Source organism: Primulina tabacum, chromosome 11 (genome assembly GCF_025594145.1).
Source record: "Primulina tabacum isolate GXHZ01 chromosome 11, ASM2559414v2, whole genome shotgun sequence".
Lineage (NCBI taxonomy): Eukaryota > Viridiplantae > Streptophyta > Magnoliopsida > Lamiales > Gesneriaceae > Primulina > Primulina tabacum.
The window spans coordinates 4,415,151-4,428,110 of record NC_134560.1 but is presented as its reverse complement, the minus strand read 5'-3'; the positions used below and the strand labels follow the sequence as shown (position 1 = coordinate 4,428,110).

At 34.1% G+C, this 12,960-nt stretch overlaps 2 protein-coding genes across 5 annotated transcripts; one reads left to right on the top strand and one right to left on the bottom strand.

Moving 5' to 3' along the window:
• The first annotated feature begins 7,782 nt into the window (after positions 1–7,782).
• Positions 7,783–8,762, top strand: LOC142519024 (heavy metal-associated isoprenylated plant protein 19-like). The gene is made up of 3 exons (XM_075621904.1): positions 7,783–7,871; positions 8,001–8,082; positions 8,432–8,762. The coding sequence occupies exons 1-3, from the start codon at positions 7,839–7,841 to the stop codon at positions 8,695–8,697; spliced, it is 381 nt and encodes a 126-aa protein (XP_075478019.1). The 5' UTR covers positions 7,783–7,838; the 3' UTR covers positions 8,698–8,762.
• A 290-nt stretch (positions 8,763–9,052) lies between these two features.
• LOC142519023 (protein FAR1-RELATED SEQUENCE 7-like) lies at positions 9,053–12,960 on the bottom strand. 4 transcript variants are annotated; one of them, XM_075621900.1, is made up of 2 exons: positions 12,557–12,960; positions 9,053–11,505 (listed from the first exon to the last, which is right to left on the bottom strand). In XM_075621900.1, exon 2 carries the CDS (start codon positions 11,495–11,497, stop codon positions 9,188–9,190), a length of 2,310 nt encoding a protein of 769 aa, XP_075478015.1. In that variant the 5' UTR covers positions 11,498–11,505; positions 12,557–12,960; the 3' UTR covers positions 9,053–9,187. The 4 variants fall into 4 exon arrangements, with proteins under 4 accessions (XP_075478015.1, XP_075478017.1, XP_075478016.1 ...); XM_075621902.1 differs by having other exon boundaries at positions 9,053–11,489; XM_075621901.1 differs by lacking the exon at positions 12,557–12,960 and adding an exon at positions 12,283–12,549.

Below are 12,960 nucleotides of genomic sequence, written 5' to 3'. Positions count from 1 at the left end.
GATTTGCATCGCTAAATCGTTAATCATGAAAAATTATTAAGATTACTCGAGATGGTTTTATTAGTTAAATTTGTCTAACGAATTTTCAAACAATAAAAAAATATTATTTTTTATTACAAAATATTATTTTTCGTTTCATGTATGAATCCATCCATCCAATATAATCTTACTCGAGATCTATATGATGAAAAATACTTTATGTAACGTGATTCTAACATACAAAAATTAGGTAATTATAATTTTTAAATATCCTTTAGTTTAAAGAGCGCAATCACCTCTCCTGTTATTATGTCTCTTCGTGTTCCAATAGCTAAGTTGTTAAAAGACTAAGTTCTGACTTTATCCAAAATAATGATAATTTTAAGCACTCAACCCTAAAAAATAGTAAATTTTTACTTGTTTCCATCCAAAAGTTTGTGTAGCAATTTCTTTTAGTCGAGAAAGAGTTTCTTATAATAGAACTTCGAACTTGAAACTTTGTCCAAAATTAAAATCTCGATAATATATGAATTATAAGTTATTCATCGTTTGTGTAATATTTCATCCTTAAACTGACGGGCAAAATTCACAATCATCTCCACAAAAATGTTTATAATCATTATTAAATATATAAGAGACTCACAATTATTTTAGTCTTCTTCACAATGATCTCCAATTTTTTCTCTCAAAATTGTGAAAATATGACATTCAGGTAATTTTTTTAATATAAAATAATTAATTTAATTTTAAAAAAATACAACTCATGCGCACATGAATTATAAAGGAGAAATGAAAATAAAAAGAGATGTTCCTCAAATCTCATCTTGTTGTGAAAAGTAAAAATTTATGGTAAAAAGTAAAAATCTCAGACTCTCAAAATTTACCAAACTACACACTTTATAATATTTTTCTCTCTACTCAATTGTGAATTTCTTCACAAATGGTTAGGCTATTTATAGAATTTCTTTACAAATAATCCAAAAATAAAATACATCATTACCTACATCATCACACACTAATTTTCAATAGTTACAACTCTTATTTTCAACATTCAAATATTCAACACACACATTTTAAATATTATTTTTCAACATTTAAATATATTATTTTCAACGCTCCCCCTTGTGATGATGATCATGATACGAAGATGTCTTCATTACGTGTTTTTGTACTGCCTCGTTAAAAATCTTACTAGGAAAAACTCATTGGGATAAAAACCATAGTAAGGGAAAAAGAGTGCAGTCACGTAAACTCCCCCTCATGTTGACACGAACAATTCTTCACAAATTTCGTAGATTGCGCATCCCAATATTATATATGTGCTTTCTGAATATTGACGTAGGAAGTGACTTTGTGAAGAGATCTGATGAGTTTTCACTTGATTGAATGTGACGAACATCAATACATTTATTCTTCTCTAGCTCTTTGGTGAATGCGAAGAACTTAGGAGGAATATGTTTAGTTCTGTCGCTTTTTATGTATCCCTCTTTCATTTGAGCAACACATGCAGCATTATCTTCATATAGTATCACAGGCTTTTCGTCGAATGATAATCCGCATGAGATTTGGATATGTTGGGTAATTGATTTTAACCACACACATTCACGGCTTGCTTCATGTAGTGCAATAATCTCGGCATGGTTTATGAAGTTGTTACGAGTGTTTGTTTCTGTGAACGCCAAGAAATTGCAGTGCCTCCACGAGTAAATACATATCCAGTTTGAGAATGTGCCTTGTGTGGATCAGATAAGTATCCAGCATCAGCATAACCAATTATACTTGGATTATCATCTTTTGAATATAAAAGTCCCAAGTATGTCGTTTCATCGTAGATAACGGAATATATGTTTAATTCCGTTCCAGTGTCTCTTTGTTGGATATGTGATAAATCTTGCCAACAGGATTTACGGCAAAAGATATATCAGGGCTTGTACAATTTGTAAGATACATAAGGGCACCGATAGCACTTAGATATGGTACTTCTGGACCAAGAATATCTTCATCATCTTCACATGGACGGAATGGATCCTTTTCTATGTTTAATGATCTAACAACCATTGGAGTGCTTAAAGGATTTGATTTATCCATATTAAAACGTTTAAGGATCTTTTCTGTATAATTTGTCTGGTGAACAAACATTCCACATTCTTTTTGTTCAATTTGTAAACCCAAACAATACTTGGTTTTTCCAAGATCCTTCATTTCAAATTCTTCCTTCAAGTATGACACAACTTCTTGAATTTCCTTATTCGTTCCAATTATGTTTAAATCATCAACATATACAGCAATAATTACGCATCCGGATGTTGTTTTCTTAATGAAAACACAAGGGCATATTGAATTATTTACATATCCCTTTTTCATCAAGTGATCACTTAGTCGATTATACCACATTTGACCGGATTGCTTTAACCCATATAATGATCTTTGTAATTTTACAGAATAACATTATCCGGGTTTTGAACTTTGTGCTTCAGGCATCTTAAATCCTTTAGGGATTTTCATATATATATTACTATCAAGTGATCCATATAAGTAAGCTGTAACAACATCCATAAGACGCATTTCTAAATTTTCAGATACCGCCAAGCTAATCAAATACCGAAACGTAATTGCATCCATCACGGGAGAATACGTTTCTTCATAATCAATTCCAGGCCTTTGAGAAAAACTTTGTGCAACAAGTCGAGCTTTATATCTTACTATTTCATTTTTCTCATTTCGCTTTCTAATAAAAACCCATTGTATCCAACAGGTTTTACACCTTCAGGTGTAAGGACTATAGGTCCAAAAAATTACGTTTATTTAGCGAATCCAATTCAACCTGGATGGCTTCTTTCCATTTTATTCAATCCTGCCGATTTTTACATTTACCAAAAGATTTTGGTTCATGATCTTCATTATCATTTATGATATCGATTGTCACATTATAAGAAAATATATCATTAATTTCTTCTATATCTTTTCGGTTTCATATTTTTCCAGTATTAATATAATTGATAGAGATTTCATGATTCTCGTCAGTTTGTGGTTCTGACAGAACATTTTCATCATCATGTGTTTTTTCAGGAACAACATTCTCTATTTTGTGATCATCATGTGTTTCTTCAGGAACATCATTCTTTATTTTGTGATCATCGTGCTTCTCTATGAATTTTCTTTTTCGAGGATTTTTATCATTGGAACCGACTGGCCTTCCACGCTTCAGGCATTTAATGACATCATGAGTATTTTCAATTTATTTCTTCGGAATTTCAATTCGAGTAGGGGCATTTGCAGCATGTATATATGATTTAGTTACCCCTTTTTTGTCTGCAAATGCATCTGGTATTTGATTTGGTATTCTTTGCAAGTGCACAATTTGCTGTACATCTTTTTCACATTGTTTTGTTCTTGGATCCAGATGTAACAATGATGATACATACCATGTAATTTCTTTTCGGTATGTTTTTGTTCTCCCCCTAACATTGGGAAGATTTCCTCATTAAAATGACAATCAGCAAAACGTGCTGTGAACACGTCGCCTGTCTGAGGTTCAAGATATCGAATGATTGATGGACTATCATAACCGATATAAATTCCAACCTTTCTTTGAGGTCCCATTTTCTTTCGTTGCGGTGGTGCAATAGGCACATACACCATACATCCAAAAATTCTCAGATGAGAAATGTCTGGTTCTTTACCAAATGCAAGCTGCAATGAGGAGTATTTATGATATGCACTTGGTCTGATGCGAATTAATGAAGCAGCATGTAAAATTGCATGTCCCCATATAGAAATAGGGAGCTTTGTTTTCATAATCATTAGTCTAGCAATCATTTGCAGACGTTTAATCAATGATTCAGCCAATCCATTCTGTGTATGTACATGAGCAACAGGATGCTCAACAATGATTCCCATAGACATACAATAATCATTGAAAGTCTGGGAAGTAAATTCATCAGCATTATCAAGTCTAATTTTCTTGATTGTATAATCGGAAAATTGATTCCTCAATTTTATTATTTGAGCAAGTAATCTTGCAAATGCAACATTTCGAGTTGACAATAAACATACATGTGACCATCTGCTGGAGGCATCAATCAATACCATAAAGTATCTGAATGGTCCACATGGTGGATGGATTGGTCCACAAATATCACCCTGAATACGTTCAAGAAACATTGGTGATTCAGTTTGGATTTTGGCTGGTGATGGTCTTATAATAAGTTTTCCAAGAGAACATGTTTTACATTGAAACTTATTATTCTGAAAGATCTTCTGGTCTTTCAGTGGATGACCATATGTATTTTCTATAATTCTTCGCATCATTGTTGAACCAGGATGTCCTAATTCGATCATGCCAATTTGTTAATATTGAAGAATTATCTACTACCATGTTTGATTCAATGAGACTTATATGCGTATAATACAATCCAGTATGGAGCATTGGTAGTTTTTCAATCACATATTTCTTTCCTGATTTATATGTGATAAGACACATATATTTCTCATTCCCTTCATTCATTGTTTGAGTATCATACCCATGTGAATATATATCATTAAAACTCAACAAATTTCTTTTCGATTGTGGTGAATATAAAGCATTATTAATCAAAAATTTTGTACCATTAGGTAACAAAAATTGTGCTTTACCACATCCTTCAATCAAGTCTACAAGACCTGATATTGTATTCACCGTTGTTTTTAGTTCCAAGAAATATCTTTTATCTCGAAGGATAGTGTGCGTTGTACCACTATCGGGTATGCAAACTTCAGCTTTGCTCATAGCATTTTCCATATTTGAACTTAAAAAAAAATATGCAATGAAATAAGATTACTGACAATACATATAACACATATCATAATTGTACAATAAAACATTATTATATGAATACATGAAAAATAAATTATTGTACATTTATATTCTACCATTATATTGTTCATTCTCAGAGAAATCATTGAGAAAATCAGTAGCATCAATATTGTTCATTTCTATCCCACCAACATATTGATCATTTCCAGAGAAATCATTCATAAAATCAGCAGCATCAAAATGAGTTGAATCACTCAAACGGTCACTGTGTTCAGTGAAGTTGGTCTCTTTTTCTTTCCCCTCTATCGATTCTTTATAGAGCTTGCAAAGGTGCTCAGGGGCTCGACAAATACGAGACCAATGTCCTGCAGTGCCGCATCTGAAACAAGAACTTTCAAATCTTTTCGAGTGATTTTCATTAACACTCATGTTCTCATGATGCCTTTTCTGTGGGTGGTTCGTGACGCCCTTTTGAGATGAGTTATAAAAATAACTATCTCTATTGTTTTCAAAACCACGGCCTCGACCACGACCACGACCAATTCCACGTCCACGACCTCGACCTCGACCTCGACCAAAACCTTGTCTTTGAATTTGATTTTGGTTTCCATGTTTAAATTCATTTTTACTTACATCATTTACTTCTGGAAATGCTGTTGATCCAGTGGATCGGGACTGATGATTTCTCATTAGCAGCTCGTTGTTCTTTTCCGCCACAAGAAGACAGGCGATAAGTTCAGAATATCTCGCAAATCCACGCACTCTATATTGTTGCTGTAAAGTTATATTTGATGCGTGAAACGTGGAAAATATTTTTTCAAGCATTTCCAATTCTGTAACCTCATGTCCACAAAATTTTAGCTGCGAGATTATTCGATACATCGCTAAATTATAATCACTGACTTTCTTAAAATCTTGGAATCTTAACATATTCCATTCATCACGGGCGGTCGGAAGTATAACTTCCCTTATATGTTCAAATCTTTCTTTCAATCCTTTCCACAGAGCCATGAGATCTTTTTCGATGAGATATTCACATTTTAAACCTTCATCGAGATGTCGACGCAAAAATATTATAGCTTTTGCTTTTTCTTGTGATGAAGATATACCATTTTCTTTAATGGTCTCGCTTAGACCCAATGACTCAAGATGCATTTCTACATCGAGAGTCCATGGCATATAATTTTTTCCCGTGATGTCGAGCGCAACAAATTCGAGCTTTGTCAAGTTTGACATGGTGGTACTAAAAAAATTACGATGCATTTTATTAGTTAATGAATATTGCAATACAAAGTAATGGATAAACAACAAGTACAAGCATTTGTAAAAATAAAGAAAACACACGAGGAAGATATTCTCCGATAAATAAAAGACTCGTGAGTATGATAACCAAAATAATTAAAAATAACCTTGAGAAAGTCATCTTCTTTTTTCTTCGAAAAATTTGATGAAGAATAATTTTTTAGAGAATAGAAGAAAGTTGGAGTGATTGAAAGAGTTTGTGAGATCATATTTATAGGGCAAAAACTAGTCGTTTGTTACCGTTTATGACCGTTGGTGTACAAAAAAATAAATGTATGCATTTGTATTATTTTATGGTAATAATATGGTGTATATAAAATTAGTCATATTTAAATAATTATGTATATCATATCACATTATTATAATGACGTGTCATAAGTTATTTTGTTTAAAAATCTTATAGGCTTTTATACTTGTCGTATCCCTTACCGGGACTGTGGGATGTCGTCTTAACATCATCCCAGGATTTATAACAAGTTTTTGAAAAATTTAATGTAAATAATAACATTATATTATATATTAAATATATGCACAATAAATAAATAACAGTAAAATAAATATTATTACTTTTGTTACCTTTTTCTTCTGTATGGAGCTTGGAAAAGTATGGAGGACTTTTAGAGCTTCATGCTGATAACGTGTTGTGAAAAGTAAAAATTTATGGTAAAAAGTAAAAAATCTCAAACTCTCAAAATTTACCAAACTACACACTTTATTATACTTTTCTCTCTACTCAATTGTGAATTTCTTCACAAATGGTGAGGCTATTTATAGAATTTCTTTACATATAATCCAAAAATAAAATACATCATTACCTACATCATCACACACTAATTTTCAATATTTACAACTCTTATTTTCAACATTCAAATATTCAACATTCAAATATTCAATACACATATTTTAAATATTATTTTTCAACATTTAAATATATTATTTTCAACACATCTAAAATTAACGTGTTATCCTATAGTTCGAAAGAAGCAAAAGCAATGTCACCATCTTTTAACAAATATCCTTACGCCTCAATCTTTATTGGATAATTTTTTGAACTTAGTTTGCTTAATTCTACGACCTAATCTTGTTTTATGTATTCATGAATTAAGATAATTTATCTCGTACGTAGTACTTTTACAAGTATTATCAACAATAACTCGTTTTTGGTTGCACGATTTATGCATTTGATCCTTTCTAATTTTTTAAAACTTGTAAACCACTAAAAAGTTTTTAATTTTAAAAAAAATTATCATCCAACACCAATTTTTTTTTTGAGATTAGCTACATTAAACATAAATATTGTCGCAAATTTATGATGGAAATAAGAAATATGTCATCGATATAAATTAACGATCGCATTTGTGTTCTATCACTAAACCGACAGTACAGATTCCTTCGCTAACTCCTTTTACGATCCATCCCTATTCACAATCTTTTTTGTAGAGCAAGATTCAATCAGCTTCGTTGAATGAATAAAATTAAAACCAAATAAAAGAGGAAACTCATGCATTTACTAAATATAAGTATATATATTTCATGGTCCTTGCTTCTCAATTTTTTTGCTACATTTATTCTCAACAATTTGTGAAGATTGTTTGTTATGTATGTAGGGTGATTGTGGCACTTCCTACCAGTCTTATCTCAATTGGGCCAAAAACTAACAGAATTAACTGTCATGTAAGATTACCAAATTACCCTCAAACCACACACTAGATTCTGGTTAATTATGACCTTTTTTCACATTCATACTTAATTCTGATCTTTAATGGCTGGTAAGAAGAAACACAAGGATGACAAAGTAAGATACATATACATCCTTCATGGATAAAAGTAATGTTATATGCTCGCATGCATGAAGAATACTGAAAAAATTTTGTTTCTATTAAAGAATTAATTATTTCGTCCAATTAAAATTTACTGCATACAGGTTGTGGTTGCAGAATTCAAGGTTTCCATGTATTGCAATGCATGCGAAAGAAGTGTTGCGAAAGCCATTTCCAAAATCAAAGGTTATCTATTCCCCTGGGTTTCTGATATATCATATTAGTGCTTCAACCTGCATTTGCCATGCTATATCACTATATATAATGCGAAATGAATATGCCAAAATGAGGACTATTGTCATTCAACAAATTGGTTGGAAATTGTTATTTTTTTGGATGACGAGTGAAATAACATGTTTTAGAGAGTCGAGGACGTAAAAATTTTGTGGGGATGATCAGATGCATCGAGGTAAGTGTGCAAAGAGTAACATTAAGTGGATGTCGCATCATGTACCAAGTAAAAATACGAAAGAAGAAACATGCAACTTGTTGTGCGCTAAAATCCATATTCGCTCTATTTCTATAAAATTAACAGGAGTTGAAAAGTTTATGACGGACATGAAGAATCACAGAGTGATGATTACTGGTAGAATTAACCCTCAAAAGGTAATGAAGAAGTTGAAGCGAAAGACGGGAAAGAGGGTGGAGCTTGTTGATGAAGAAGATCATGACAATAACGAGGGGAACAAAGGGGACATGGGGGAACAGGTAATGGATTATTGGATGGCAGATCGTTTTGATGATAGTGAACTTCACATGATGTTTAGTGATGAGAATGCCAACGCTTGTTCGATAATGTAAGCTACATTATTGCACGTACGAATCAAAGCTGCTTTCCTTGAAAATAGTAAAAAGACGAGCATTAAAAAAGGCAGAGGAAGATGGATGGCAGCAGTGTGTTACTCATTTCAAGCCTTGTCATTGTTTTATATTTAGATAGGATATCACACCCACACATCGCCTTGTTGGCCCTGCATAAATCAGTTAAGCACACGCAAAAATCGGGTAACAGATACGCTTTGGAGTGATCACATCTTCATTTAAGCTCTGTTTGATTCATATATGAAAGAGGTTAAGAGTCAAGATTCAGACCTGAGACGAGTTTAGAGATGATAAAAGATATACAGAAATCTATTTTTTTTTTCGACAGAAGAAATCTATTTAATTACATTGCACAAACCAGGTAAAAGTAGCCACAACAGGAGTTACAAGGATTAGAGTTCAGAACTCAAGCTGTCTGACATAAAATCATAGGTAAAGGATATGTTCTAACCTAGTCTTGAGATGTTTCCTAGTTCTGCCAACAGAGATTCCTCCTTCCCTCCTGCATGATTTCAAAAGCAAGTTTGTATCTTTCCAAAGATGCTGCTCCTGCCTCGATATAGTTTCGTGCTTCTTCTCTTAAACTCCAGATCATCAAGGGCTTAAAATCTTGCGATCCGCCTCCTGAATCAATGTCTCGTAGAATGCCATACTTGGCATTTTTACTCCACCTATGCAAGATATAGCAGGATGGAAGTTCCCTTATATTCATAATTTGAAACACCTTCAACGAATGCCTACAAAGAACACCTTCAAACTCAAACATCTTACAACTGCAACTGATATTCAAATTTGATGTATTGAAGGCAACAGTATTCCTCTCATCACCATTTCCACATTTCTGCACCAGATATCTACTGATGGCTCCTTCGACATTTATCTTTATTCCTACATAACTGTAGCATTCCAAAAGTTCCCTTTGAAATACTTTAAACATTGTCATTGAGTAGAGCCTTCTACATTGTGCTTCTATAGGGTCTTTCGTATGCAAAACCGCCTGCAAATTAAACGAGTTAAAGTCTTCCTTTTTTTCTTCTTCGCGGCGCTGTTCCACAGCTTTCTCATATCGGAAAACAAATTCACCGAGAGACGTTTGGGCAGTCAAATGTGTACTAAAATAAGATTTTAAGCTCCCATCCACCGGAATGCCAGCAAAGAATGTTCCCTTAACGTGCAGGGGAACCCAACTTTTTCGCATTCTATACATCTCCTTTAACCATGCATTTTCTTTCAGATTATATTTGTTCATAAGCACATTCCATGCAGAATCAAATTCATTCGCTGTCTGACTCTGGAAAATGCAAGTTTCATACTCGTATTTGAATTCCGCATTCATGGATCGTAAGGTCCCTAAGTTCTCGTGCTCCTTTTCGAGAATTTGCCAGGCAGAAAAACGATGATGTGTCCCAGGAAAAACTTGTGCAATTGAATGCTGAATGGCCCTGTCCTGATCAGCTATTATGGACACAGGACGACATCCCGACATTGCCCTAATCCAAGTCCTAAAAATCCAAGTAAACGACTCCTCAGATTCATCTGCAATTAGAGCACAGCCAAGTAGCACTGGCTGTCGGTGATGATTAACACCAACAAAAGAAGCAAATGGCACCAAATAACTCTCTCTCCTGTATGTAGTATCGAAGACAACTGCATCTCCAAACTGGGTGCAGGAGAATCTAGACCGAGCATCGGCCCAGAAAATGTTCATGCCTTTACTTTCTCGCATTTCCACCGCATAAAAGAATCCAATATCTTCAACTTGCCGAGATTGAAAGTACTCAAGTAGCATACTATACCAATCACTTCCAATGTTACTTTCTCGAATTCGTTTGACAAGGCTAAGTCCACCATTTGATTCAACTAAATCCAAATTTTCAAGTACACTGATTCCTTCATCTCCATAACCTTTTGATGCAACAGTTACTGTTCTACTGAGATCTATTGGAGTATCAAATTCATGACTGTGTTCCTTATGAAGACGATCAACCAACCATCTTCCCGATTCTTGTCTTTGTATTCTCATGTATGCTCCACAACCAACTCTTGAAGGGTGTTGGTGCCCTTCCTTTGAGCACACAAATCTTCGCGATGTAATTGATCCGTCAAGTTTTGAACGAAATAACTGGCCTATCCTGATTCTGAACCCTGTATTAGCTGCATATGTGTAATAGAACTTATACGCCTCATTTGCTGTGTTAAATTCAAGACCTTTATAAGGTTCACCAATGGGTCCGCAAATACCATCTATCTCCTCCTTTTTGAGGCGTTTAACATCGATAACCCCAGATGGACCGTCATCCTCATGTGATCTAATTCCAGTTCGACTAGCCCCACCAGCTGATGGTCTAGGAGTTGGAAAATTTTTCCTTTGTATCATAGGCGGGCAAATTTCTCCAGAGGTTTCAAATTCATGATTATGTTCCTTTTTTATATTGGCCAAAACCCACTTCCCAGAATCAACCTTCTGCACTCTAATGAAAGCTGAACAACCAGTTCTTGTTGTTGTCTGAAATCCCTCCTTTGAACACACATATCTCCGAGAAATAACAGAACCATCAACTCTGGATCTGTACAGCTGGCCAATCCTAATTTTAAACCCCATTCGGGTTGCATACGTGCTGTAAAACTCTTGTGCTTCTTCAGATGAATCGAACTCTAACCCCACACGTGGTTCCATCTGAGAGTTTCTTTCATCATCATGATGTCCATTGCTTTTTGCAACAAAAGTGTCTGGTCTTGTACTGACAGTCATGAAATTTCCCAACTCTTCCCTGTTCATTTTAGATTCTGCAGACATCAGCCAAAAATGGAATCATACAAAAAGCATCAAACCCGTGTTTTTTTACACGAATAACTGTGAAAACAAAAATACATTTCCAATTATGTTAATCTTATTCAAATTAAATGGATCCACAAATAAATATGAAACAAATAAGATCATGGGCAGAGATGAAGACAAAACATAACCAAAACAGGTGCAATAACAGGTCGTTGAAGCACAAAAATACCAAAAGAACAGAAAGTTTATACAGCAAATGATAAAATTATGATATATTTTGGACAAAAATTATATTTTTGTCGACAAATTCGATAAAATTTGTAGACCCAGCTATCTGTATAGACTGGGAGACATATTTTATCATATTTTGAGAACAGGAGAGAAAGGTTAACCATACAAGTACCGAGAGAAACTGAAAAAACATTTCAAAGCGGCACATAAGACTGAGTAAACTTGCATCTGAAAGCAACTTTTTGGTGGTCATTTTTCATGTTTTGTACGCAAAAATCATTCCAGGAGCTCGTAGTCCGGAGCATATACAGTCAACAGGCTTCGTCAGGACTTGTTAATGTTTGATGAAACTACTTCAGGTGATTGCAAATATCTTTTTCTTTCTTATGGCAATGTTAGATCCAGTGTATACTGAGATAAAACTTTACAAAAACACGACGCTCTAGTGTTAAAGTCTACATAGCTTCTTTCTTCTCAGGCAACACTGGTCAGTGTGAGAAGAAACGAAAAAAACAAAGCTGAAATGAATAAAAAATAAACTCCATTTAAATTACCTGCAAATGATTTTCAGGTGCTGACAGGATACAGCTAACCAGATAAACTACTTAAACCAGCTGCTTCGACTAAGTATGCAGAATACAAAGGAAAATCTCAATTTCCAGTTCCCAGTCAAAAACAGGGGGAAAAATCCAATTTCTAGATCACCATGAGCTCTCAAACAATTGACCGGAAAAATAAGAAAAATTCAGTCATAAAACCTATGATGCACAACCAACAGCAGAATAACAGAACATAAACGTCAAACAAAAAGACTGGATTAGGTTTCACCTTTAGCATGTATCTGAGCTGAACAAAATACAAATACTTTGAGTTATTGCCACCTTAAAAACGCGGAATAGTTCACAAATTCGACAAGAACTCGCTCGCATTATACTGCCAATCGATTGATTCAAACACAAAACCCTCACTTGTCAAAAAGCGAACCAAAGTCACAAAAAAATGATAGTTTGATCGGTCTAGCAAATTAAGACGAAATAAGGGATTCGATTCAAGATTTTTAGCAGAATTTGTAGATAAGCTTCATCTGTTTGATACTGAGCCAAGAGTGGAACAGCAGAGGAGAATTTCGAGACTGCTTCGGGATGGTGCTTTACAACGGGTGGGCGTGAACTCGGAATTGGTGAGGTGTGGAGAGTCAACTGAAAATTTTGTGAACCGAAAGGTTTTTTCAA

Coding starts and splice junctions, on each gene's coding strand:
- LOC142519023 (XM_075621900.1), bottom strand. CDS start 11,497: ATGAACAGGGAAGAGTTGGGAAATTTCATGACTGTCAGTACAAGACCA.
- LOC142519024 (XM_075621904.1), top strand. CDS start 7,839: ATGGCTGGTAAGAAGAAACACAAGGATGACAAA. Junction 7,872..8,000: donor AGAAACACAAGGATGACAAA/GTAAGATACATA, acceptor TACTGCATACAG/GTTGTGGTTGCAGAATTCAA. Junction 8,083..8,431: donor AGCCATTTCCAAAATCAAAG/GTTATCTATTCC, acceptor TAAAATTAACAG/GAGTTGAAAAGTTTATGACG.